This window comes from Mchenga conophoros, linkage group LG3, assembly GCF_057382185.1.
Source record: "Mchenga conophoros isolate Kocher_MC1m ecotype Shallow Benthic linkage group LG3, M_conophoros_male_GT1.1, whole genome shotgun sequence".
In the NCBI taxonomy this organism is placed as follows: domain Eukaryota; kingdom Metazoa; phylum Chordata; class Actinopteri; order Cichliformes; family Cichlidae; genus Mchenga; species Mchenga conophoros.
Genome location: NC_140528.1, coordinates 81,640,607 through 81,666,084, shown reverse-complemented (window position 1 = coordinate 81,666,084; position 25,478 = coordinate 81,640,607). Strand labels below are relative to the sequence as shown.

The 25,478-nt window shown below is 41.2% G+C and overlaps 1 protein-coding gene across 3 annotated transcripts in view; it reads left to right on the top strand.

The window, feature by feature from the left end:
* Positions 1-25,478, top strand: part of adam19a (ADAM metallopeptidase domain 19a) — a 91,943-nt gene that overhangs the window by 26,751 nt on the left and 39,714 nt on the right. Inside the window, exons 4-5 of one of the 3 annotated variants that reach the window (XM_085267483.1) lie at positions 11,132-11,213; positions 22,455-22,531. In XM_085267483.1, coding sequence (XP_085123609.1) covers positions 11,132-11,213; positions 22,455-22,531 — 159 coding nt within the window. Of the gene's footprint in view, positions 1-11,131; positions 11,214-12,567; positions 12,895-19,838; positions 22,339-22,454; positions 22,532-25,478 lie in introns of those variants that run through there. The other 2 variants (XM_085267484.1, XM_085267485.1) reach the window with 2 other exon arrangements.

Here is a 25,478-nt window from a genome sequence, read left to right as displayed (position 1 = left end):
GCTACTAAAATCATGAAACTAATCAGTGATCAGCTGATCGGCTTTTCTCTCTTGTTTGTTTATCGCCCACTTTGCGCCAGAAAGAGGAAACCAGCGGATGTCGCGCTAAACAACAGCAGCACGTTTAAGCTTGATCAGCTGTTGTTAGAATTTATTTGATATTCATTTCTAGTATCAGCTGATGTTTGCTGGAGCCACAGCTGTAAAAGCTGTTGAACATTATGTCAGTTTGGATATCCTAGTGAGAGGGAAACGTGAAGATGAAACCAGGAGATGTCCTTACTGAATAATCAGAGCTGAACAGGTGATGGAGAAACAGGTTTACCTTTTAGGTGACATAAATGAGTTGAAGGGAAGTTATGAACTGTTTCTGAGAGACAAATAACACCAGGACCCTTTTTTAGGTAGCTGACAGCTGGTAACTGTGCAGGGGCGGGTCTAGCAAAATCTTTGCCAGGGGCCAGGTAGAGCATTTACAGGACAAGGGGGGCGCAAAGAAATAATTTTCTTTCTTATTCTCATTTAAAATATCTAGCTTTTATTAAATGATTATGTGGATCGGATCTTTCAACCAAAGTTTTTATAATAATGTACGAAATTGACTGTAGATCATTGTCAGTCAATCAGAACGCTGTGTAAAAATAACAAAAAACAAAAAGGTGCATGCAAAACATTTCTTTACTCCCAAGAAAATCAATCTGCTACACTGTTTACTTTAAACCACTCCAAATTTAAATGGTAAATTCTAAATTGTGCCTTGTCTTTATCCCCTGAGACTTAAGCATATATTTATTTTCTTACTTCTTTTATTTCTATTTATTAGTTTTTTGGCTGTGATGTACCTGCAGCCTCGTCCTCTCGTCTCTCTGTATGCTGCGCTGCATATAGGAGAGATCAAAATACAGTTTACTATGATTAGCGCCTTGACCTGAATTTTAAAAATATTTGGCAAAAAGCACTATGCTGCTAAAAAAGGAAAAATAAATATTTGCAAAATATCTGGATAAATATTTATTTTACGTGTTTGATGTGTGTGGCGGGGCGTGGTCTGCAGTGCTGCTGCAGGGGAGGCGGACCCACCTGAGCGGCATCTGCAATCACGCCTCTCCGGCTTAGAGACTCTCAGCTGTTGTGTTGGTGTGTCGGGCTGTGTGGGTCAATAAAGAAATGCTACAAAGCGTGTTCATGCAAACATCGCCATGTCTGCCGTGGTACAATGGGACTTCTGCTCCTGAACCTGTGCGCACAGCATCTGCAAATCGGGGCTGTACGAAGTCACTTCATCTTTACGCAAGACTGTAAGCTGTCATCTGTGAGGAGCGAGCGGTGTTTGTTCATGGTGGAGAATAGCTGCTCTGCTGCGTTTTGCTCCCTGTAGCCGTATGAATGGCAAACTGCACTCATTGGCAGCGGCATAGGCACACTTAAAATTTCTTCTGAAATTTTCGCTCTCTAGTTTTTTGTCACATTTCCAACCCACTTCCTTTATCCAGTCTTGTGACCGGCAAAAGTGACCCAAAATGGGCACTCTAGGTGTAGTTACTGTTTGTTTGTGTATTTTTAAGTCGTTTTAAACCTTGTGATCAACAAAAAGTAAGAGTAAAACAAGAACTGACTGCATTGCAGTCAGGGCAGGAGCAGGAGCTTCGCTCATGCACGATTTATTTGCAGTTTGGACCTATAGGTGTGAGCATCTCCTGCTCTGACAGCAGCTCGGGTGGACTTCTGCGTGAGGACTATCTGCCACCTGTGAGCCCAACTGACAGTAAGAGCGATACTTGCTTCCACGTCAAAAAGTCGTCATAAGTCTCCCGATAAGACCAGAAAAAGTCGCCAGATTTGTCGCTAGTCGCTTTTTAGAAAAAAGTTACTAAGGGGGTTTGAAAACTCGCTAAATATAGCGACAAAGTCGCTAAGTTGTCAACACTGCGGCACTGTCTGCCGACTTGCAGTTTTAAGGCTCAGGGAAACGAGCCCGCCAGCACTCTCTAGCGGCTGCGACCACTGGCGATAAGGAAAGGCTGCTTTTCATAGAGGACTCGCTTGGGGAGATGTCTTCTGGTTGACGCCAGCTCCCAGAAGAGCCTCGGGAACTCTCGTGTGATCTTTGGATACCTTCAGAATGGATTATTATTTAATCTGAAAAATTCTGTTAGATTTCCCACTTACCACTACAGGGAGCCCAAGTACCACCAGTGGTACGTGTATCACAGTTTGAGAACCAATGATCTAGACATAAAATTAAAGTCTTGATAACTCTAAAATCTGAACACAGAAAATAATTGGCTAGGACCTGTAGATCTGCCTTAGCAGTGATTGAATGTAATGGATAAGTGGCTGGATATCTGGCTGCTTTACACATTACAATCAATAAATACAGAGAACCAGATTTTAAAGGGGGAAGAGGACCCATACAGTCTATTCTAGATGAGAGTACTCTTAAAAAAGGTGTTTGACTTCACTGAGAATGCTTGTCTAGCACAGCACAGAAAGTCTAAGATCAGGCAACAAAGGAGGTTTGAATTACAGGGTGGGCCATTTATATGAATACACCGTAATAACATGGGAATGGTTGGTGATATTAAAGTCCTGTTTGTGGCACATTAGTATATGTGAGGGGGCAAACTCATCAAGATGGGTGGTGACCATGGTGGCCATTTAGAAGTCGGCCATCTTGGTTACAACTTTTGTTTTTTAAATAGGAAGAGGGCCATGTGACACATCAAACTTATTGGTAATGTCACAAGAAAAACAATGGTGTGCTTGGTTTCAACGTAACTTTATTCTTATGCACCCTTACAAACTCCAGCTACTGCAGCATCTTAACGAGGATGACCCAGATCGGTGCACAGAATTTGCAGAATGGGCAAAACAAAAATTGGAACAGGACCCTCAGTTCATGCAGAAGATTGTGTTCAGTGATGAGGCAAACTTTTATGTGAATGGTGAAGTTAACAAACAAAACCACCGCTATTGGTCTGACACTAACCCACATTGGATGGATCCCTCCAAGACTGTTGGAACAACAAAAGTGATGGTTTGGTGTGGTATATGGGGTACAACGATAGTGGGCCCATTCTTCATCAATGGAAACCTCAAGGCCACTGGATATTTGAAATTGCTACATGATGATGTGTTTCCCTCTTTGTGCACTGAAGCTTGCACGTTCCCTGAGTTTTTCCAGCAAGATGGTGCACCACCACATTATGGGTGCCAGGTCCGAGCATTCCTAGATGAACAGTTTCCTGGAAAGTCGATTGGTCGTCGTGGACCAGTTGAATGGCCCCCAAGGTCTCCAGATCTGACCCCCTTAGACTTTTATCTTTGGGGTAATCTGAAGGCAATTGTCTATGGTGTGAAGATACGAGATGTGTAGCACCTGAAACTATGGATACTGGATGCCTGTGCTGGCATTTCTCCTGCGGTGTTGCTATCAGTTTGTGAAGAGTGGGAGAAGAGGGTTGCATTGACAATCCAACACAATGGGCAGCACATTGAACACATTTTATAAGTGGTGAGAAACTCACCACCCATCTTGAGGGGTTTGTCCCCTCACATATACTAGTGCCACAAACAGGACTTTAATATCACCAACCATTCCCATTTTATTATGGTGTATCCATATAAATGGCCCACCCTGTACTATGTCTTCTAATGATACTGCCTAGGGGAAGTATGTATAATGTAAACAGAATTGGTCCTAGCACTGAACCCCGTGGAACGCCATAATTGACCTTAGTGTGTGAAGAGGACTCTCTATTTACATGTACAAATTGGAGTCTATTAGATAGATATGATACAAACCACTGCAGCGCACTACCTGTAATACCTACAACATGTTCTAATCGCTCTAATAGGATATTATGGTCGACAGTATCGAACGCTGCACTAAGGTCTAGCAGGACAAGCACAGAGAAGAGTCCACTGTCAGAGGTCATAAGAAGATCATTTGTAACCTTCACTAAAGCTGTTTCTGTGCTGTGATGAGCTCTGAAACCTGACTGAAACTCTTCAAATAAACCATTCCTCTGCAGATGATCTGTTAGCTGTTTGAAACTACTCTTTCAATGATTTTTGATATGAAAGGAAGGTTGGAGATTGGCCTATAATTAGCTAAGACTGCTGGGTCTAGAAATGCTTTTTGAGTAAAGGTTTAACTACAGCCAGCTTGAAGGCCTGTGGTACATAGCCGATTATTAGAGATAGGTTGATCATATTTAAGATCGAAGAATTAATTAATGGCAGGACTTCTTTGAGCAGTTTTGTAGGAATGGGGTCTAAAAGACACGTTGATGGTTTGGAGGAAGTAATTATAGAAGTTAACTCAGAAAGATCAGTTGGAGAAAAAGAGTCTAACTTAACATCAATGGTACTAAGAGTAGCTGTAGATAATATTACATCTGTGGGATGATTATTGGTAATTTTTTCTCTAATGATAAAAATTTTATTTGTGAAGAAGTTCATGAAGTCATTACTAGTTAACGTTAAAGGGATGGTTGGCTCAACAGAGCTCTGACTTTTTGTCAGCCTGGCTACAGTGCTGAAGAGAAACCTGGGGTTGTTCTTATTTTCTTCAATCAGTGATGAATAAGATAAGATAACCTTTATTAGTCCCACACGTGGGAAATTTGTTTTGTCACAGCAGGAAGTGGACAGTGCAAAAGTTATGAAGCAAAAATTAGAATATAATAAGAATAAATACAGTACACAACTGTACAGAATAGAATAAAATACTATATACAGTAGAATAAAATAGAATAAAATATACAATAGGATAAAAATAGAATACAAATGCTGTATACAACTGAGTAAAAATACGATGCCAGAAAAGAGTATTGCACTTAGTGTTATTGGACATGTGTGGATGTGTGTGTTTGATCGGTTGAAGTCTTGAAGTTGGAGTCTGACAGCAGTGGGGAGGAAAGACCTGCAAAATCTCTCTGTCCCACACCGTGGGTGCCGCAGCCACTGAAGGAGCTGCTCATTGCTGTCACATTCTCCTGCATGGGGTGGGAGATGTTGTCCAACAGGGATGACAGCTTAGCCACCATTCTCCTGTCACTCACCACCTCCACTGGGTCCAGAGGGCATCCTAGAACAGAGCTGGCCCTTCTGATCAGCCTGTTCAGTCTCTTCCTATCCCCGGCAGAGATGCTGCCATCCCAGCAGACCACACCGTAAAAGATGGCTGAGGCCACCACAGAGTCATAGAAGGTCTTTAGAATAGTAAGATGTTCTGGCTTTGCAGAGGGCTTTCTTATAAAGCAAACAAAGGCTAAATGATGATCCTCTAAATTTGTGACACACCATTTCTTCTCCAGCTTACGGGTTATCTGCTTTAGGCTATGCGTTTGAGAATTATACCACGGAGTCAGGTACATCTGTTTTGAGGCCTTAGTTTTCACAGGAGCTACAGTATCCAGAGTCGTACGTAGTGAGGAGGTAAAATTATTAACAAGATAATCGACCTCCGTTGGAGTAGCGTTCAGATAGCTGCTCTGCTCTATGTTGGTACAGGTCATTGAAGATGATAACAGTGAGTGGATTATATTCTTAAACTTAGTTACAGCGCTTTCAGAAAGACATCTACTGTGATAAAGTCTACTCTCCACTGCTGTGTATTCAGTTATTGTAAATGTAAATGTTATCAGGAAATGATCAGACAGGAGAGGGTTTTCAGGAAACACTGTTAATGTTACGTTTCTATTTCATATGTTAACACAGTGGTTAACCTGTAGATCCTATTTTTCTAGGCCCCCCTTTTGTTTTACAAGACAAATGTCCGTCCCCCCCGCACACACACGCACACACAAACACGTCCTCCAACCACACACACCCATATTTTTCTCCATTGTGGTTTATTTCACACCTCAAACATTTAGCATTTAGTAGACAATTAAGTAAATACAAGTAAAAAGGAATAAATTACAGGTAGTAAGAAAATAAACTACTAACTTGTTTAGGCTACATTCACACCTACACGGGTATTTTTGAAAACGCAGCTGTTTCGTCCACACGTAAATGAATTGCAGAATGGCAGATAGTCAGATTAACAGTATTTTGTCTCTATCTTCAGGTTTTACACGCTTACATACACACACCCAGTTACTGTCCCTCCATTTAGAAAGGCAGAGGCGTCATGATGTAATTATTTTATGTGTAGTTGTTTTTTTTCCTGTGTAATAATATTCAACATTGCTATCTATACATTTTTCGAAAAATGCCTCTCTGTGGAAATTGGTTTAAAAACACAAAAAACTGTTTGTCCGTGATTTGAATCGAGGGAACAAATCGTGGCAGGATCAGCCTGATATTATTTGTATCCCACTGTAACTTTACTGTATAAAGAGCTAACGTCTCCAAAATGTCAGGAGTAGTTGGTCATTACAACAAGTGTTTGTGAACTAAAAATCAAGAATGTGGGATCCTGTTTGTCCGTGATTTGAAGAGCCCAGCGTGTGATCCCGACGAAGGGAAAAGCAATTCTGCAGGGGAGACCTACCTTGGCACTTGTGCAGGTGAAACCAAAGGGAAGATATGCTTCACCATATTTTCTAGTCTTTGGCTTAGAATGAAGTTGGTTTGGAAATATACTCAGCGATGCTTCATCTCCTGCTTTGTGTTTGTGTGGGAGCCCCGTCAAAAACCTGTCAATTATGCTATTATTTACTTGTATGTTATTTAATTTTTTTTCCCCTTTTCATACTGCGCCTCCCCTGCAATGGCTCTGTGCCCCCCCTAGGGGGCGGGCTCCACACTTTGGGAAGGTCAGAGTTAACACAAGATCTAGAGTGTGATTAAAGTGGTGGGTGGGTTCTATTACAGTTTGAGAGAAGCCAATTGAGTCTAATAACAGATTAAATGCCATGTTGAGGCTGTCATTTTTAGCATCTACATGGATTAAAATCACCCATAATAATTATTTTATCTGAGCTTAGCACTAAATCAGATAAAAAGTCTGAGAAATCAGACAGAAACTCTGTGTAAAGCCCAGGTGGACGATAGATGGCATTGGTGGGGACGGATGATTCAACCACCGAACCCTGCCCTGTTTCTTTTTTTCCACCCTTTTTATGTTTTCTTCTTGATAAAAAAAAGAAGAGAAATATACTTGCCTACATATGCTATTCTACAAGCTTTTAAACCATTAAAAATTACAATTAGTAATTTATAGTTGTATATGTGAATTATATAATGTTAAATTACTATTAAACAAATGACTGACTAAGTATTTTAGGCTTTAGTTTACTTCAGCCATATTCCATATAAATCAGATATCATACAAAAGTAAAAATAGCTTCAAATGAAGTCATAACAATAAAAGAATATGACTTTAAGGACTTAACAACATTACTTCAGCTATAGTACACCAACATCTCTGATACATTAGCACTAAGGGAACACTGAATGACCCGGTGGTTTTTGTCCATAAAACTACTCATCTAAGATTACCATAAAGTAAAAGATCTCTCAGCAACATTATGCAACATTTTAGGCACTATTGCCCCTATCAAATCAGTGAGCTGGGATGTTTTCTTCTAAACATGAACTACTGTTACAGCAACAGACATGGACTACTGGTGCCCCACACAACAACTCAATGTCCACTATGTGAAGGAGTCAAACACATGCCTGCTCCTCTCGTTAATCTGTAGCACCAAAACATCAGTCAGGTACCAGTTACCTTGCCTCTTCACCTCTGTCCGAGCTACAACATGGCAGAGCTGCCTCTGTCACCTGATAAATAACAGTGAGACATTCCACATACATGCAGTCACACATGTGCTTCAGATACAGTAATGAACCAATAGGTCATCATCCAATTTCACGTGTGATCTTGTATCATCATTACTCTCTAAGCTTTGTGCTGGTTCTTCTGTCATCTGACAAATAGGACATACATGACAATAAGAATAAAATGGGTAGCTGCTTCAGTGTTTCTGTCAATTTGTGCAGATCTTGCCTCATCTGTAATGTTTGTAGGGTGAGTGCATTTTTAAAACAATTTGTGCAAACTGCACTACAAGGTGGAATATTTGCAAAATCATGCCTACCTCATGATATTTTGTCTCAAAAATTAACCCTATGAATATGTCAGTGCCATTAGGATGAAATTATTGTGTCACCAACATTTTAACATTAGACATATAATTTTAACAGCCTCTGTAAACTGGCTTGCTCAAGGCTGCCGTTTTCTCTGACAGTTTCAATCAAAATTAGAAATGCTACTCTGAGACTGAGATAACTAATAGTGCTGCCTGTGGTGCAGTCAGTTTCCAAAACACGTTATTCATTGTTACAATTTTAGACTGTGGGCCAAAGCCTAGCATAGCCTGTAACGTTATTATGACGGAGACATTTTATGAGTGAACTTGACTTTAAATGACTTACAGGTTTCTTTGAAAAGTGCTTTCTTATATCCAAGTTCTTCCTTTTTGTGGCATCCTCCTCTCCTCCTTGGAGGGCCTTGCAGCGCAGGCTTGCCGCTGCTAAAACTAAACAGAGCTCCCTGAGAGGCACAGCCAATCACATTGGCCATATTTGTCACATGAGGTAGGACTCCAGTAGCGAACGTAATTTAACTCTTTCTGCACCGCTAGGTGAATGAGATGTTGACAGATCTTTTTTTTTCTTTCTATCGGGTTTGTTTTTCTTTACTCAAAGAGATCAAATTATTGGTGCGGACAATTCAATAATCGTTGGATATTGGTAGGGACATGTCCCTTCCGTCCATGCCAAATCTACGCCCTTGGATGATAACAAATAAGACTGGTTTCTGAGTTTTACAGCTGGGGTGGACAATGTTAAGCATCAGGCTTTCAAATTAATTAAAAGTCTGTCTTGGTCTTTCATTAATTAATAGGCTGATGTGAAAAATTGCTGCCACACCGCCCTCTCGGCCTGTGCTTCGAGATTTCTGGTAGTTAGAATGACTAGGGGGTTTTTGATTCATTTAAACTGACATACTCATCCTGCTGCAACCAGGTTTCTGTAAGGCAGAGTAAATCGATTTGCTGATCAATTATTAAGTCATGTACTAACAGAGACTTGGAGGAGAGAGACCTAATATTTAATAATACACATTTCACTGTTTTACTCTTTGGTTCAGATGTGGATACTTTATTGTTCTTTCTTTGTGATTTTTTTTATGTTTAAGTTGTTTGTTGCTGGTTTTTAGTTTGTTTTTTGTCTGTTTAGGAGCTGACACAGTCTCAGTGGAGATGGGTTTTTTGGGGGAGTAGCAGGAGGAGAGAAGCTGCAGAAAGGCGTGTAAGACTGCAACTCTGCTTCCTGGTCCCAACTCTGGATAGTCATATTTTGGGGTTTTTAATAAATTTGTCCATATTTCTAGAAATGAGAGCTGCTCCATCCAAAGTGGGATGGATGCCGTCTCTCCTAACAAGACTCGGTTGCCTACAGAAGGTTTGCCAATTATCTATGAAGCCCACATCGTTTTCTGGACACCACTCAGACAGCCAGAAATTTAAGGAGAACATGCTGCTAAACATGTCACTCCTGGTCTGATTGGGGAGGGCACCAGAGAAAACTACAGAGTCCAACATTGTTTTGACAAAGTTACATACGATTCAATATTGATTTTAGTGACCTCCGATTGGCGTAACCGGGTGTCATTACTGCCGACGTGAATTATGATTTTACTGAATTTACGTTTACCCTTAGCCAGCAGTTTTAAATTTCCCTCAATGTCGCCTGCTCTGGCCCCTGGAAGACAATTGACTATGGTTGCCGGTGTCTCTAGCTTCACATGTCTGAGAACAGAATCACCAATTACCAGAGTTTGACCCCCGGCGGGTGTGTCGCCGAGTGGGGAAAAACGGTTAGACACATGAACGGGTTGGTGGTGTACCTGGGGCTTCTGTTTAAGACTATGCTTCCTCCTCACCGTCACCCAGCCACCCTCTTTCCCCAGCTGCTTGGGGTCTGCCGGGGAACAGCTAGCGGGGCCTACACTATCTTCGGCTGCAGCAGCTACAGGGGCCTGGCTAGCTACAGGTGAATGAAGCCGAGTCTCTAATTCAGTAATCCTGGCCTCCAGAGCTGCAAATATGCTACATTTGTTACAGATATCATTACTGCTAAAGGAGGCCGAGGAGTAACTAAACATCTGACACAATGAGCAGGAAAGTGCAGGAGGGACAGGTGAAGTAGCCATGGTGCTAGTGAGTCGGCTACGAGCTAAGCTAAGCTAGCGAAACAGTACAGACACAGCGAGTGAATACGTTGGCTATAAATTAGGTAGTGACTACACAGAAACTGTGCTTCGGATGAAACGTGAAAATTATACTATGAAAAATGAATGTATATAAAAGTTTTTAATTAAATTGCTAAGCAGATAAGCTACTCAAAAACACCACTGTGTTTGAGCAGGAACAGGAAGTGATACTCTACCGCAGAGAGAGCGAACACCAAGTGACAGTGCTACCAAGAGTTAGGAGCGATCCTTTTCAGTTTTTTCTTTCATCATCTCCAACTCTCTTTGCTGTTTAAATCTCTCATGGTTCAGCTGTAATGAAAATTCTTTCTGCTATTCAAATGTTAAGTTTGTGATTGCTGATACAAGTGTGTTTGGTAAAACCTTACCTTTAGTTCAAACCAAAATCCTTGCAGTGTTTTAATAGTTAAAACATTGAAATCCTGCCTCCAAGTATGGTTCCTGCAGGAAGACTGTGTGGATAGGGTCAATTCAGTAAAAATCTGTCACCAACCTTGACTTATCAAAGGATTATTAGCGAGTTCATTTAACTACATGTGTCTCAGATTTTGTGTGTCACTATCATTTTCTGTAGCACAGTTATGTGCTTTGGTCTCCTAAAATCCCCTGCTATATTCCAGTGTCTCATTCACATTCTTTTTGTACACATTGTTTTGTTGGTATAAACAATTATCAATTTTCACATATAAAGAGTGAAAAAAAGTTTATGACAAGAAAGTATTCTGTGTGATCTTGGCTTCAGGTTGTGTTTGATTTGCTGTCTGCCACTGATGCTGACACTTGCATTCAAAAGGGATTTTAAAAAATTAGGTATTTTATAATTACTTACACTTTCCTCTGTTTCTCTTTCTCTCTCCCCCCCCCCCCCCCCCCCCCCCCTCCCCCCCTCTCTCTCAGTGAGCTTTTGGGTCAAGACTTTACAGAGACATACTACACAGAGGATGGGAAACCTGTTACTCTTACTAATCACAATTACACTGTAAGTATAAAGAAACAAGAAGGGGTAGATGCCTAAGAAAATTTCAGTTATATTATCAATCTATTCAGGCTAACTCATCTTAAAGAATTTCCTGATTGTAACATAAACTCAATTTATGTGCTCTAAACTTGGGTCTCTGTTTGTGAAGTTCATTGTTCCAAAAAGCAGGCAGATCAGTTCCCTCTCTTCATAGAATGATTCTTTTAACCCAGATTTTTGAGATAAAACTATATAAACAAACAGACTCTGGTAATGGTGCTAAAGTACTGAAACTTGTTTACTTCCTAATGCTAGCTGTTTCTATTTGAAGGGCAGTCTGAGATTATAGGAGAGCGAGAGGGTGAGATCACTTTACTTTGGTATGTTTGAATTTGTGTATTTTTAGATTTGACAATGCACGCACTGCTTCCCTTGGACCAGCTGGCGAGCACTGTGAGGGGTCATGTTCTTTACTTTTCCAGCGCGTTCAGTACCACCAGGCTGACCCTCCTGGGTGATAAGCTGAGAGTGATGTGGGTGGATGCCTTTCTTGTTTCCTGGATTGTTGATTGTCTGTGATGACACAGTGTACCGGGCTGTGGTTGACTTCTTTGTCACGTGGTGCAAGCAGAATCATCTGCAGGTCAGCGTGACAAAGACCAAAAAAATGATTGTGGACTGTAACCTCTGGTACAATCCAGGGGGTCATTGTGGAGGACTATAAATAGCTCGGAGTACACATAGATAATAAACTGGAGTGGGTTAAAAATACCACTGCATTCTCAAGGAAGGGCCAGAGTCAACTCTATTTTCTGAGGTGGCTGAGAGGGTTCGACTTGGACAAAAAATTGGCCTGGGCATTTTGACTAGAGATTAGCTCACCAGGTATTATAGGAAAAGCCATGAAGCCTAATAAACTTAGACCTACACCATCCTCCCTATTCTGGTATTCTAACCCGTACTTAGTGGAAACCAAAAGACTGCTTTGTTAAGTTAAGCTCCTGAACTATCTATAGGGTGGGCCATTTATATGGATACACCATAATAAAATGGGAATGGTTGGTGATATCAAAGTCCTGTTTGTGGCACATTAGTATATGTGAGGGGGCAAAACCCTCAAGATGGGTGGTGACCATGGTGGCCATTTAGAAGTTGGCCATCTTGGATACAACTTTAGTTTTTTTCAATTGGAAGAGGGCCATGTGACACATCAAACTTATTGGTAATGTCACAAGAAAAACAATGGTGTGCTTTGCTTCCATGTCTGTGTTGTCCTCCCTCTGACTTGTCTGTTTTACAAATGTGTCTGCAGCTGCCTTCACAGTTGCGAAGTACCTGGCGATACTTTTGAGGCTATCTTGTGTGGCGGTCATCATATGATGGGCAGAGAAAATGTCTATCCCATTTGACTGGAGGTACTTCAACAGAAGAGTTGTATGCTCAAACACTCTAAGAAATCTGTGCTGTTAACACAGTTTCATGCTTCAAGAGACACTCTTTAAAGCCTTGTGCTTTGGCATAAACAGCTGGCTTTTCTTTTTCCCTCTTTTTAATCTTCCAGCGTGAGCACTGCATCAACAAAGAGGGCATCATCATCTGGTTTTCCAAAATGTCCACAAAGATTTTTTGGAGGGCATCATGCTTGGCGCACCACCATGTCTCACCTATTGGATTGAAGCATCTGTGTCTTGTCTCTTCTTGGGTTTGTTTCTCCTACAGATTAACCCTGTGATAGGACTCCTTGAACACTGTACTGCTCCGTTAGAGCTGGGCGATAGAACGATAACGATATGTATTGCGAAATAACTTTTTCTCGATAGAAAAGTTAAACTATTGCGATAGGCCTCATCTCTCTTGTCCTCTTAAAAAAAAAAAAAAAAGAACAGCCAATCCAAATTAAGTAGCGCAGAGCCGAACCAATCACAGCCGCAGCGTCACGTCACGTGACTTGTTACGTACAGCACAAGTGCCAAGCCGCACATGTCAGGGCTCTGTGTGCGGGCAGGCAGAGATGAGGATCCAAATGCAGGACTCGAACACGGAATTGAAACTCAAAAACCTCAGCTTTATTGCTGGCAGGAAAACAAACATGAAGTGATGATGGAACACTGAGACCCAAGGACACACAGGCATAATCTGATGGTACGACGCGACACCGAGCATGGGAAAACACAGGGCTTATATACACAGGGTAGTAACGGGGGAATCGGCAACAGGAGGGAGACACAGCTGGGAGAGATCAGGGCTAACGAGACAGGGGGAACAAAGCTGCACACACTAACATCAGACAGGAACAAGAACCTTCAAAGTAAAACAGGAAACAAAACACACTTTACTAAGACACAGACTAGACAGAGACAGACTTGACACTGACCAAAGGCTACTAAATGATAATCATAATCACAACAGTATCAGATCATAAATCATAATATGGAAAAACACCAAGAACCAGAGAAACAAAGGAAAATCCATGATGCAAAAGCACCAAAACATAATGAACTCAAAATACTGGGTCCAACGGACCCAGAACTGTGACAGCACATGTGTATTTGTTTGGGAAGCATATATATATATATATATATATATATATTAGGGGTGCAATGATACTCGTATCGATATTGAACCGTTCGATACAGTGCTGTCGGTTCGCTATGCATATGTATCGAACAATACAACATTTTTAATTGATTAACTTTTCTTCTGACGATGCTGTCTGTGTTGAGCGTGGGTGGTGGATCTGCGTTCGACTACTCCGCCTTGGCTGCACTGTCGAGCGCAGATCCATTGAGCGCAGGGCAAGCTAACAAGACAGAAGCTAAGCTCGTTGCAACATGGCAAATTGAACCTCCCCCACCCTCATTCAGATCTGGCCTTTGGGACTATTTTGGTCTTCATGTGAAGCATGACCCTGAAGGTAAGCATCTCAGGGACAAAAGTAAAACAATATGTCGGATGTGCCACGCAATGCTCAATTACATGGGTGGGAACTACTGCGTTAGCGCAGTTTGCTCGTTAACACGCACGAGGCGATACGCCGTAGCTCGTTAACAGAGATTTGCCGTGTTGTGGCGTTAACGTCACGGGTGGGAACAAAATGAATATGACTGCACATTTACGCCGACATCATCCTAGTGTAAAGACAGGTGGAAGCAGACAAAAACAACAAGCACGCATGCTACAAACTTTACCCGAGTCATTTAGACAGCCGTTAGCATGTGATTCTCCTTATGGGGACCTGATATGTTTAATATGCTGCTGAGAATATAGCCCAGAAGAAGTGTATAGTATAGCTTTTATTTTGGAAAGAGACATTTCTCTGTAATAAACTCTCTTTTCCAAAGATGAGTGATGTCTCGATTAGATTGACTTATTATTTTATCCCTTTGTTGTTTCAGCAACATTAAATTTAAAAACTGTACGTTTGAGTTAAAATATATATTTATTATTTTAATAAATGACAAATTAAAAAAGCATGAACATTTTTTTGTATCGAAAACATATCGACTCTGGTGTCACAGTTCGATATTTTTTCGATACAAAAAAAATGCGCTAACGCACTAGTTCCCACCAATATAATTGAGCATTGCGTGGCACATCCGACATAGTGTTTTACTTTTGTCCATGACGCGCTTACCTTCAGGGTCATACGTCACATGAAAACCAAAATAGTTCCAAACGCCAGATCTGAATGGGGGAGGGGGGGGGGGGGGGTTTCAATTTGCCATGTTGCAAGGAGAGCTTAACTTCGGTCTCCTAGCTTGCCCTGTGCTCAGTGAATCTGCGTTCTACTACTCCGCCTAGGCTGTACTGTCGAGCGCAGATCCACTGAGCGCTCAACACAGACAGCATCGTCAGAAGGAAAGTTGATAAAATTAATTAAAAATTTTGTATTGTTCGATACATATGTGTACCGAACCAAAAGCACTGTATCGAACGGTTCAATATCGATACGAGTATTGTTGCACCCCTAATATATATATATATATATATATATATATATATATATATATATATATATATATATATATATATATATATATATATATATATATAGATATATATATATATATCTGTCATGCTAGCTACTACACAGTACGAGTCATTGTAACTGACTGTAAAACGTAACGTTAGCACAGCGAAAATAAAATACACCTAAGCTTGGTTTATATCTGACCCAGATTGGCTGCAGTTCATAACTTCTTACCTGAAGTTCAGTTCCCCTGCCCCTCTGCCCAGCGACCTTGGGTCTCTCCTCCTCCTGCCTTCCCTTTCCCTCATCTACCTCTTGGCCTCCACCACTTACTAATGTTACTGAATCTGTGGAAGCTCCGCCATAGCCACCACCTGCCTGAAGGGCTTGTTTCTTATTGGCCCTTATTTTTTCCGCACCTCCTTTTCACTTTTTGTTCACCATTTTCTTGTCTTTGTCTGTGATAAGATTGCTTTCAGAGCCGTTGCCCGAGCAAGGGGGGGGGTTGTAATTGTGCCAGCCCAGAGTCGATCATGACCAATTAGCCAATCCACCACCTTTCATTTTTTTAAACCGTTACAACCCCCCCCCCCCCCCCCCCCAAAAAAAAAAAAACAAAACAAAACAAAACAAAACAAAAAACAAAACAAAAAACATCGGCCCATAACAACAAAAAATCACCAATGGCCCACCAGGAAAATGCCCGATGGCCAGTCCAGCTGTGCTGGGGTCCATTAATATCTATCAGACAATGCTCAGGAGATTTCTTTATGAGTCTGTTGTGGCCAGTGCCATCCTCTATGCTGTTGCATGCTGGGGCGGCAGGTTGACGGTCTCAGATGCCAATAGACTCAGTAAACTAATTCACAAGGCCAAGAATGTTGTTGGGACAGAGCTGGACTCCCTTAAGGTGATGTTGGAGAGGTGGATGTTGTCTAAGACAAGGACAATGCTGGACAAAACCTCCCACCCACTTCATGATATGCAGGACAGTCATAGGAGAACGTTCAGTGAGAGACAAAGGCTACGTTCACACTGCAGGTCTTAATGCTCAATTCAGATTGTTTTGATCAAATCTGACTTTTTTTGTCTGCTTGTTCACACTACAAATAAAATGTGACCGCAAACGCGCTCTAGTGTGAATCCTCAAAGCGGCCCACATGCCCAAAAGAAGACATCACACACAACACGCTCTGTTTAGACCCAGACCAAACAGTATTGTTTGACTGATGGCCCTTAATATAAAGACTTGTTGCGGACTTTACGTTTCCCAATTTTGCTTTAAGTTATAAAGTTATTTTGTTATTTACATATGGCCTACTACTATACTACTACTACTATCCTTATTGCTGTTTTAGAGGAGCGGTGCTGTTGGGTCTAAACTCAGACCCCGCTGTATCCAGGACTTATTCCCATGAAAGAAAAACAAGGCAACAGTGTTCGATCGATTTCTTGCGCAAGGGAGGCCCTTCCATCTGTGACCAGCACGTCGAAATGACCACAATGGTGGCCCTCCTCTCGCTGCCTTTTATTGACAAACTTCAAACAATAGTTTACAAAACACCTCCCCCTGCAACCCCGTTTGGTTACATAGACAAGGACTGTATGTAAATGTTAGAGATGGCACGATACCACTTTTTTATGTCCGATACCGATACCGATATCATAAATTTGGATATCTGCCGATACCGATATGAATCCGATATAGTGTTTTTTAATCAACAAAACTGTTTTTTAAAATATCTTGCTGCATTTTGCAAGTCTGCAAGTTCATACTCAAGTTTAAAACAACAACTACACTAAAGCTATTCTGTTATACCTGTATACAAAAAAATATTTCATAGTTCAGCAATACTGATCAATCTAATAAACTTAGACCTACACCATCCTCCCTATTCTGGTATTTTAAAGAGTACTTAGCGTAAATATTAAGCAACCTAACTAATAGGGTTCCAACTCCCAGCAACAACAAAAAGAAATAAATAAAAAATAAGGAACCACCCCTCACGCTCCACCTCATGATGCTTAATCGACGTAATCAACCTTAATTTGATGCAGTGTGAAAAAAAATGCACAGAAATCAATTATTTTTCAAGAAATATTAAATAGATTCAACATCTTTCTTCAACAAAATTGCAGACTGCACAGATGGTACCTTCCCAAAGTAAAAAGTACTATAGCATACTAGGGTATATATTAGACTTAATAGTCACTATATACAGTAATTGACTTCTATTCATTTTACATCAAATTAAAACTTTGGGTGTCAGATAATTATTTATTAAAAGCTCGACATTTTAAATGAGAATAAGAAAGAAAAGTATGTCTTTGTGCCCCCTTTTCCCTGTTCATGCCCTATCGGCCCCCCTGGCTAAACTTTGCTAGATCCGCCCCTGCACAGTTACCAGCGTCAGCTACGTAGAAAAAGATCCTGGTGTAGAAAGAAATATTAAATAAATTCTAACAACAGCTTATCAAGCTTAAACGTTCTGCTGTTGTTCAGCCGCTGGTTTCCTCTTTCTGGTGCAAAGTGGGCCAAAAACAAACAAGAGACACGGACTCGCGACAGAAAAGCCGATCAGCTGATCATTTAAGCAGTTTCACGATTGAAGTAGCAGCCGGAGAGCGAGAGGCAGTCGCTTGTTAAGCTTAACGTGGGAATGCTTTACAAACATTCAGAGATGGACTTACACACTTGCTTTACTTCTCTCGGGGATAACTTTGTCGGAGATGAAATGCCAGGTTGCTAGCGAATCTCCACATGCTATCCAGACCACCGACAGGTCCGGCATGCCACAGCTGCTCTATCACATGATGCATACTGCTCCGACTGCTAACGTTCTGAGGTGAGTTACGGCGTGTTGCAAGTTTTGCGAGGTGCTTTCGTGATATTTAATGGATCGGATTACATTTTTTATTTTTCTCCGATATCCGATCCAGTAATTTAGGTCAGTATCGGACCGATACCGATACGTAATATCGGATCGGTCCATCTCTAGTAAATGTATACACTGTGTGTGTGTGTGTGTGTGTGTGTGTGTGTGTGTGTTAGACCTGCTGACCAAAGGGTCGTAAACCCAGGAAGCTTACATCAAAAGAAACAGATCTTTCAGATAGGATGTACAGTGGGGCAAAAAAGTATTTAGTCAGCCACCGATTGTGCAAGTTCCCCCACTTAAAATGATGACAGAGGTCAGTAATTCGCACCAGAGGTACACTTCAACTGTGAGAGACAGAATGTGAAAAAAAAATCCATGAATTCACATGGTAGGATTTGTAAAGAATTTATTCGTAAATCAGGGTGGAAAATAAGTATTTGGTCACCTCAAACAAGGAAAATCTCTGGCTCTCACAGACCTGTAACGTCTTCTGTAAGAAGCTTTTCTGTCCCCCACTCGTTACCTGTATGAATGGCACCTGTTTGAACTCATCATCTGTATAAAAGACACCTGTCCACAGCCTCAAACAGTCAGACTCCAAACTCCGCCATGGCCAAGACCAAAGAGCTTTCGAAGGACACCAGGAAAAGTATTGTAGACCTGCACCAGACTGGGAAGAGTGAATCTACAATAGGCAAGCAGCTTGGTGTGAAAAAATCAACTGTGGGAGCAATCATCAGAAAATGGAAGACATACAAGACCACTGATAATCTCCCTCGACCTGGGGCTCCACGCAAGATCTCATCCCGTGGGGTCAAAATGATCATGAGAACGGTGAGCAAAGATCCCAGAACCACACGGGGGGACCTGGTGAATGACCTGCAGAGAGCTGGGACCAAAGTAACAAAGGTCACCATCAGTAACACACCACAACGGCAGGGAATCAAATCCTGCAGTGCCAGACGTGTTCCGCTGCTGAAGCCAGTGCATGTCCAGGCCCGTCTGAAGTTTGCCAGAGAGCACATGGATGATACAGCAGAGGATTGGGAGAATGTCATGTGGTCAGATGAAACCAAAGTAGAACTTTTTGGTATAAACTCAACTCGTCGTGTTTGGAGGAAGAAGAATACTGAGTTGCATCCCAAGAACACCATACCTACTGTGAAGCATGGGGGTGGAAACATCATGCTATGGGGCTGTTTTTCTGCCAAGGGGACAGGACGACTGATCCGTGTTAAGGACAGAATGAATGGGGCCATGTATCGTGAGATTTTGAGCCAAAACCTCCTTCCATCAGTGAGAACTTTGAAGATGAAACGAGGCTGGGTCTTCCAACATGACAATGATCCAAAACACACCGCCTGGGCAACAAAGGAGTGGCTCCGTAAGAAGCATTTGAAAGTCCTGGAGTGGCCTAGCCAGTCTCCAGACCTCAACCCCATAGAAAATCTGTGGCGGGAGTCCGTGTTGCTCGGCGACAGCCCCAAAACATCACTGCTCTCGAGAAGATCTGCATGGAGGAATGGGCCAAAATACCAGCTACTGTGTGTGCAAACCTGGTAAAGACCTATAGTAAACGTTTGACCTCTGTTATTGCCAACAAAGGTTATGTTACAAAGTATTGAGTTGTATTTTTGTTATTGACCAAATACTTATTTTCCACCCTGATTTACGAATAAATTCTTTACAAATCCTACCATGTGGATTCATGGATTTTTTTTTCACATTCTGTCTCTCACAGTTGAAGTGTACCTCTGGTGCAAATTACTGACCTCTGTCATCATTTTAAGTGGGGGAACTTGCACAATCGGTGGCTGACTAAATACTTTTTTGCCCCACTGTATCTACAATAAAACCTCCCCCAGCACAGAGTGGCTGGAGAGGTGGTCAGAATCAAAGAGATGGCTTTGATCCTACTGCTTAAACTAAGACTATACAAATTTAAGAAACACAATGGCAACATTCAACAATTAGACTTAACAGGTGCTTCAAAGGATAGCTGCAGATTTCTGTCAGAATCTGCAGATTATACAGTACAAATAAAATGTTCACGTTTCTCCAGCGCTGTCTTCCCAGCAGTTTCACTAACATCTACACGGGATGGCCAGGAAGCATTCACAATGTCTTCTCGGGCGCTGATAATTGCCGTCTGTCAGTTGTGACATGGCCATTCAAACAGCAGTCGCTTTCTAAAACATCAGATGTGTATCGGATTCAGTACCACATACGAAAGTGACCCAGGTCGGATTTGAAAATATCGGATTTGTGCTGTTCACACTGTCATACCATGATCACTATCATACCATGGGTCACATAGGGTCAAAAAAGTCGGATTTGATGCGCTTTCGCCTGCAGTGTGAACGTAGCCTAAGATCACCCAAATGCACCACTAAATGACACATGAAATCATTCCTGCCTGTGGATATCAATGCTAACTCTAACCCTGTACAACTCCTCCACCTAATGCACAGTGCAGTAGTTACACCCTATTGCATATGCTCTACAGGGAAAATAACAAGCTTATAGTTTAGAGTAAAATGTCAATCATATATTCACCTCTGTAATATTCTTGATATTAATTATTTAGCTATTTATATATATTTGAGCTATTTGTTATATTTTGTAAACTTTGTAATATATTGGTATCATTTATTTTAGTTCAGTCTTTTCCTGATATTGTCTTGGAGCAACTGTAACCACATAATTCCCTTGGTGATTAATAAAATATTCTGATTCTGATTACTTGTCCTGATGGAAAACCACTGCCATGTCCTCAAACCAGAGATGCCAGTGTGAAACTAGTCAAGGTTAGGATTGTGAATACAAAGCCAAGGGTCCCCGAGAATTAGAGGTGTCAGCAGGGCTTAGTTTTTAACACTTCTTGGCCCACCCTAAAGCTCTTCTTTGTAGTAATTCCACCAGGCAGGCCATTCTTATGCTGTCAGAAATACAACTGTGCTGTTGAAACACAGGGAAACACTGAAAATCCACTACTAGTCTCTATTAGGACTGGGCGATATGACCCAAAAATCATATCTTGATATTCTTTAACTGGATGGCAACATATGATATATATCTCGATATTTTTTTAAAGCCATAAAGTAAGAATAAAAAGAGGGTTCTTAGTCAAAGCTGTGTCTATAAGATGTTAAACTGTGTGTCTTTTTCATAACAGTGACATGGTTGTATTTTCCTTAACTGAACGAGTCGTCAGTCATTTTTGCACAATGGGAGGAGGTGCTGTCGCGTCGTCCATGTTTTCTACAGTCATTGGTAAAGACAAACGAGGCCCTGGTTGATGTGACTTCCTTGTTACGTGATTTCAATTGTTGAAAAGATGCAGGAAATACAGGAAATGTTTCGCATGATCTGGATCCGAGTTTAATGTAAATTAATAAAACACACCCTCCCAACTTGCCAAATGTCAGTTATGTCCAAGTCAGACAAGGACTTCCTGTAATTTTTGTGGACATATATAAATCAATATGTATTTATTTAAGTGTGTGTGTGTGTGTGTGTGTATTTCAATTGTCTAAGTATATATCTTTCCAAATGTGCTATTGGTATTAAATTCTCACCAGATGTAAGTAAAAAAAACCCATACATCCACACATACAAAAAAAAACCCCAAAAAACCATAGATATCTGTAAAAATGTGTAATAGTAGGAAATGACAGAAAAAGTATTGAACACATTAAAGGGAAATCAACATAAACCAGACATAACCAGAGGGAAAACTGTTCCGGTTGATGGAAAACACTGGGGAAAACTGTGGCGTCACAAGAACAGTTTTTTTACGAGAATGGGAGCAAACACTTGCTCAGGTGAGGAATTGCTACTCTTAATCCACTGCTGTGAGACCTGCCTTCCTGAACAGACAGAAAGAAGGATGGTTGCGGACAGGAGCTGGCTGGCAGTGGTGAGGATGGAAGCTGGTGAAAGGTACCCTTAACTGTACTGGTAATATGTCCATATACAGGACATGGGCGAGGTTGCAATGGAATGGGCGAGGTTGCAAATTTTCTGAGTTAAAGGAAACTAACAAACCTAAAATCAATCATACAGAACAATACAGAAATAGAACAATATGGGAATCAGGAAAAATCATAACCACAAGGAAAACAAATTATATTTATAGAAACTACAAGCATAAATGACTTCTCAAAACTCAAAACAGTGAAGACTTAAAAGACTTCTCTGATGTTGTGCAGCCAGATGCAACCAAGTGAAAGGAGGAGCTGTTCAACTTTGTCTATGGTGACATCCTGAATAACATCCAGAAGTCTCTCTAACAAAAGTAATCTAATCTCCAACAGGTCAATCCATCACACCGAAGAAACAATTCTGTATTTTTGTAGAGCTTTTTTGCTAATGAAAGATCGAGATAATGTTTCTAAATCTTTTCTCTTTCAGGATCATTGCTTTTACCATGGCCATGTAAGAAAACATCCAGATTCCTGGGTTGCACTCCGCACATGCTCAGGATTCAGGTACTGTCCCTACCTCATGATTAATTGTTGTTACACTGTATCAAGTGTTATTAGGTGAACATAAACAAACATTAATCTATCTTTTTTTCATTTATCTGGTGCCACGTCACTGGTGTTATATATGTGTTATACAAGCTATCGCCAGTAGTGGTCACCATGTAATGTGTGTGTATCTTCCTGAGGTATAATGAATAAAAAGAAGAAGCCTGAATGTAAACAGCTAACGTGTTTATCTGTCTGGCTCTGTATAACTCCTGCTTAGTTAATGACACAAACAGGGGAAAACATAACAGCGGGGATAACCTCCACCTTTAGGCGTGCTGGCATACTATCCGCCACCTGATCCAACTCACCACCTGGTTGGGATCAGCTGACAGTTCAGCTCTTTTCTTCATCTGTGTCCAGAACTTATGGGTATAGATCCGATGATACAATTACAAAAGCAATCGTGTATTCCACAAATAGGAATGCACATTGTATTGCCTATTGCTGCACCTGTAAGAGACAGAAAAAGCAAAACAAAACAAATGTACAGCACACAAAAAAATACAGAGATACATAAATCTACAATATTCCTATAGTGTGTGTGTGTGTCTGTGAGAGGGAGAGAGTGAGTGAGTGTGAGAATGCCTGTGTCTTTGTGACAAATGTACTTGATAATGAGGGTGAGAAGCTGCAGCAATGCCCTGCAGAAACCTGGGGCAGACAGAGATAAAACCAGTACAACCACGCTATCCGCAGCTTCCAAGAGTACCAAAGGCCACCACTAGCACCCCAAGGCCACATCTCAAGACCGTCAAGCAGCACCCACCCCAGTCCTCCACCACCACCAACTGAGGTAGATGCACAGGCCAAACAGCAACCGCAGCTCTCCAGCCCTCAGGAAGACCGCCAGTCACCTGCAGCCCAGGAGACCACCACCATCCACCTCCAATTCAAATAGGGAAACGAGACTACAGCAGATCACCCCCACTAAGTAATGGAATTGATCAGTGGGAACCAGAGAGAGATAAATTCATCCAGTTGGTGTTTTGAGGAGACAGACATTTTCTCCAGACCAATGTGGTCAAGAACTAAATCTTTATATTGAACACATAAGCATCAGGCTTTTCTTGGTGATGCATAAGGAAGTAAGGAGTACACATGATGTATTTGCTTCCATATCTAGTTCACTTATGTTAACTATGTTATGCTGCACAGTGAGGTTGAGATATAGCAACTAAACCACGTGGTTAGGTCTTCACATATCTTCTGCAAGAACTGTTGGACAGGCATGCAGAACCATATAGCATGCACATAGCTCTCAACAGAGTTGTCTTTGCAATAGGTGCATATGTTCGATTGTGTAAGACCCATTGGGAACAACCTTTGTCCCGTGTAGTGTGTTCTATAGAGATTATTGTGTAAGTTGTAAGTTGGGGCATTTAGTCATTTTTAAACAATAGCTTATAGCATTTTTGATCACTGTTTGGGCAGGTATTTAAAACATTTTGTTACCCAAGTAGGTATTTCTTGATTCAGTTGACCAGGATTGAATGTTTCTTCTATGATGGATTTCAGTTGATGATATTCAAGAATGTCACATTTGCTCAGTCTATGTTTTGATAGTTCTTCAAATGAAATGAATTTTCCATCTTGTATAACATGTTCTAGATTTTTTAAATCCCTTTCTCATACCATGATAAAAAACTTAGTATACCCTTTTTCTGATAAACAACTGGATTGTTCCAAAAGGGTGTTAGTTTACATGGAATAAGCGAAGACTTAGTTGTTTTTAGGAATTCCCACCAGGCTGTCAGAGAAGTGTTTATGTTGAGGCTTTTAAAGTAGTTATGCTGCTTAATACTGGAGATGAGGAAAGGCAGATTACAGATTTTTGCTTTTGCACAGAATGCTTCTTCTAGGTCCAGTGAATGATTGTCTAATAATTTTATTTTTCAATTTTTCAAATTATTTTATTTATACAGCACCAAATCACAACAACAGTTGCTTTAAGGTACTTTATATTGTAAGGTAGACCCTACAATAACTCATACAGAGAAAAACTGCCTTCTGCGATGACCCGTTGGGGTGAGAGAAGGAAGACAGGATAAAGACATGCTGTGGAAAAGAGCCAGAGCATAACTAAGGGAGGATTCAGGGTCACCTGATCCAGCCCTAATTATATGCTTTAGCAAAAAGGAAAGTTTGAAGCCTAATCTTAAAAGTAGAGAGTGTCTGTCTCCTGAATCCAATGTGGAAGCTGATTCCACAGAAGAGGGGCCTGAAAACTGGAGGCTCTCCCTCCCATTCTACTTTTAAATACTCTAGAAACAACAAGTAACCCTGCAGTGTGAGACCAAAGTGCCCTAATGGGGTGATTTGGTACTATAAGGCAGCTGTTCCCAACCCCCGGGCCAAGGACCGATACCGGTCCATGAGTCGTTTGGTACCAGGCCGCAAAAGTTGAGGCTCGAGTGTGAAATATATGGTTTTCAGGGTTTTTATCGTTAACTTGGTTTCCCTGGGTCTTTCCCATGTTGTAATTGTGTGTCTTATTTTGAAAGAAATATTTGCATGTTACCATAGCAACCAGAGAGCATTAAAGGGCAAGAAGAGGATGTTACTCTCAATGTTGTTGCCGCATTTCAGGAGGACGCTGCTAACGGAGTTACACAATTACACAGTGATTTCGCGGTTATTATTATATTTACAAAATACCACAGTTTTTGTCTTGGTCGTATCATTTTATTTTGTTGTAATTATCCGTGACACCTTAAACGGCGGTCCGTGAAAATATTGTCTGATGTTAAATCTGTCCGTGGCACAAAAAAGGTTGGGGACTGCTGCTATAAGGTCATTAGCCCTTTAAACCCAAACCTGCAGGACACCGGCCCTCGAGGCCTGGAGTTGGACACCCTTGCTAAAAAGGGGTTAGGGTTTAAAGGGTTAAGATAAGATGGGGACT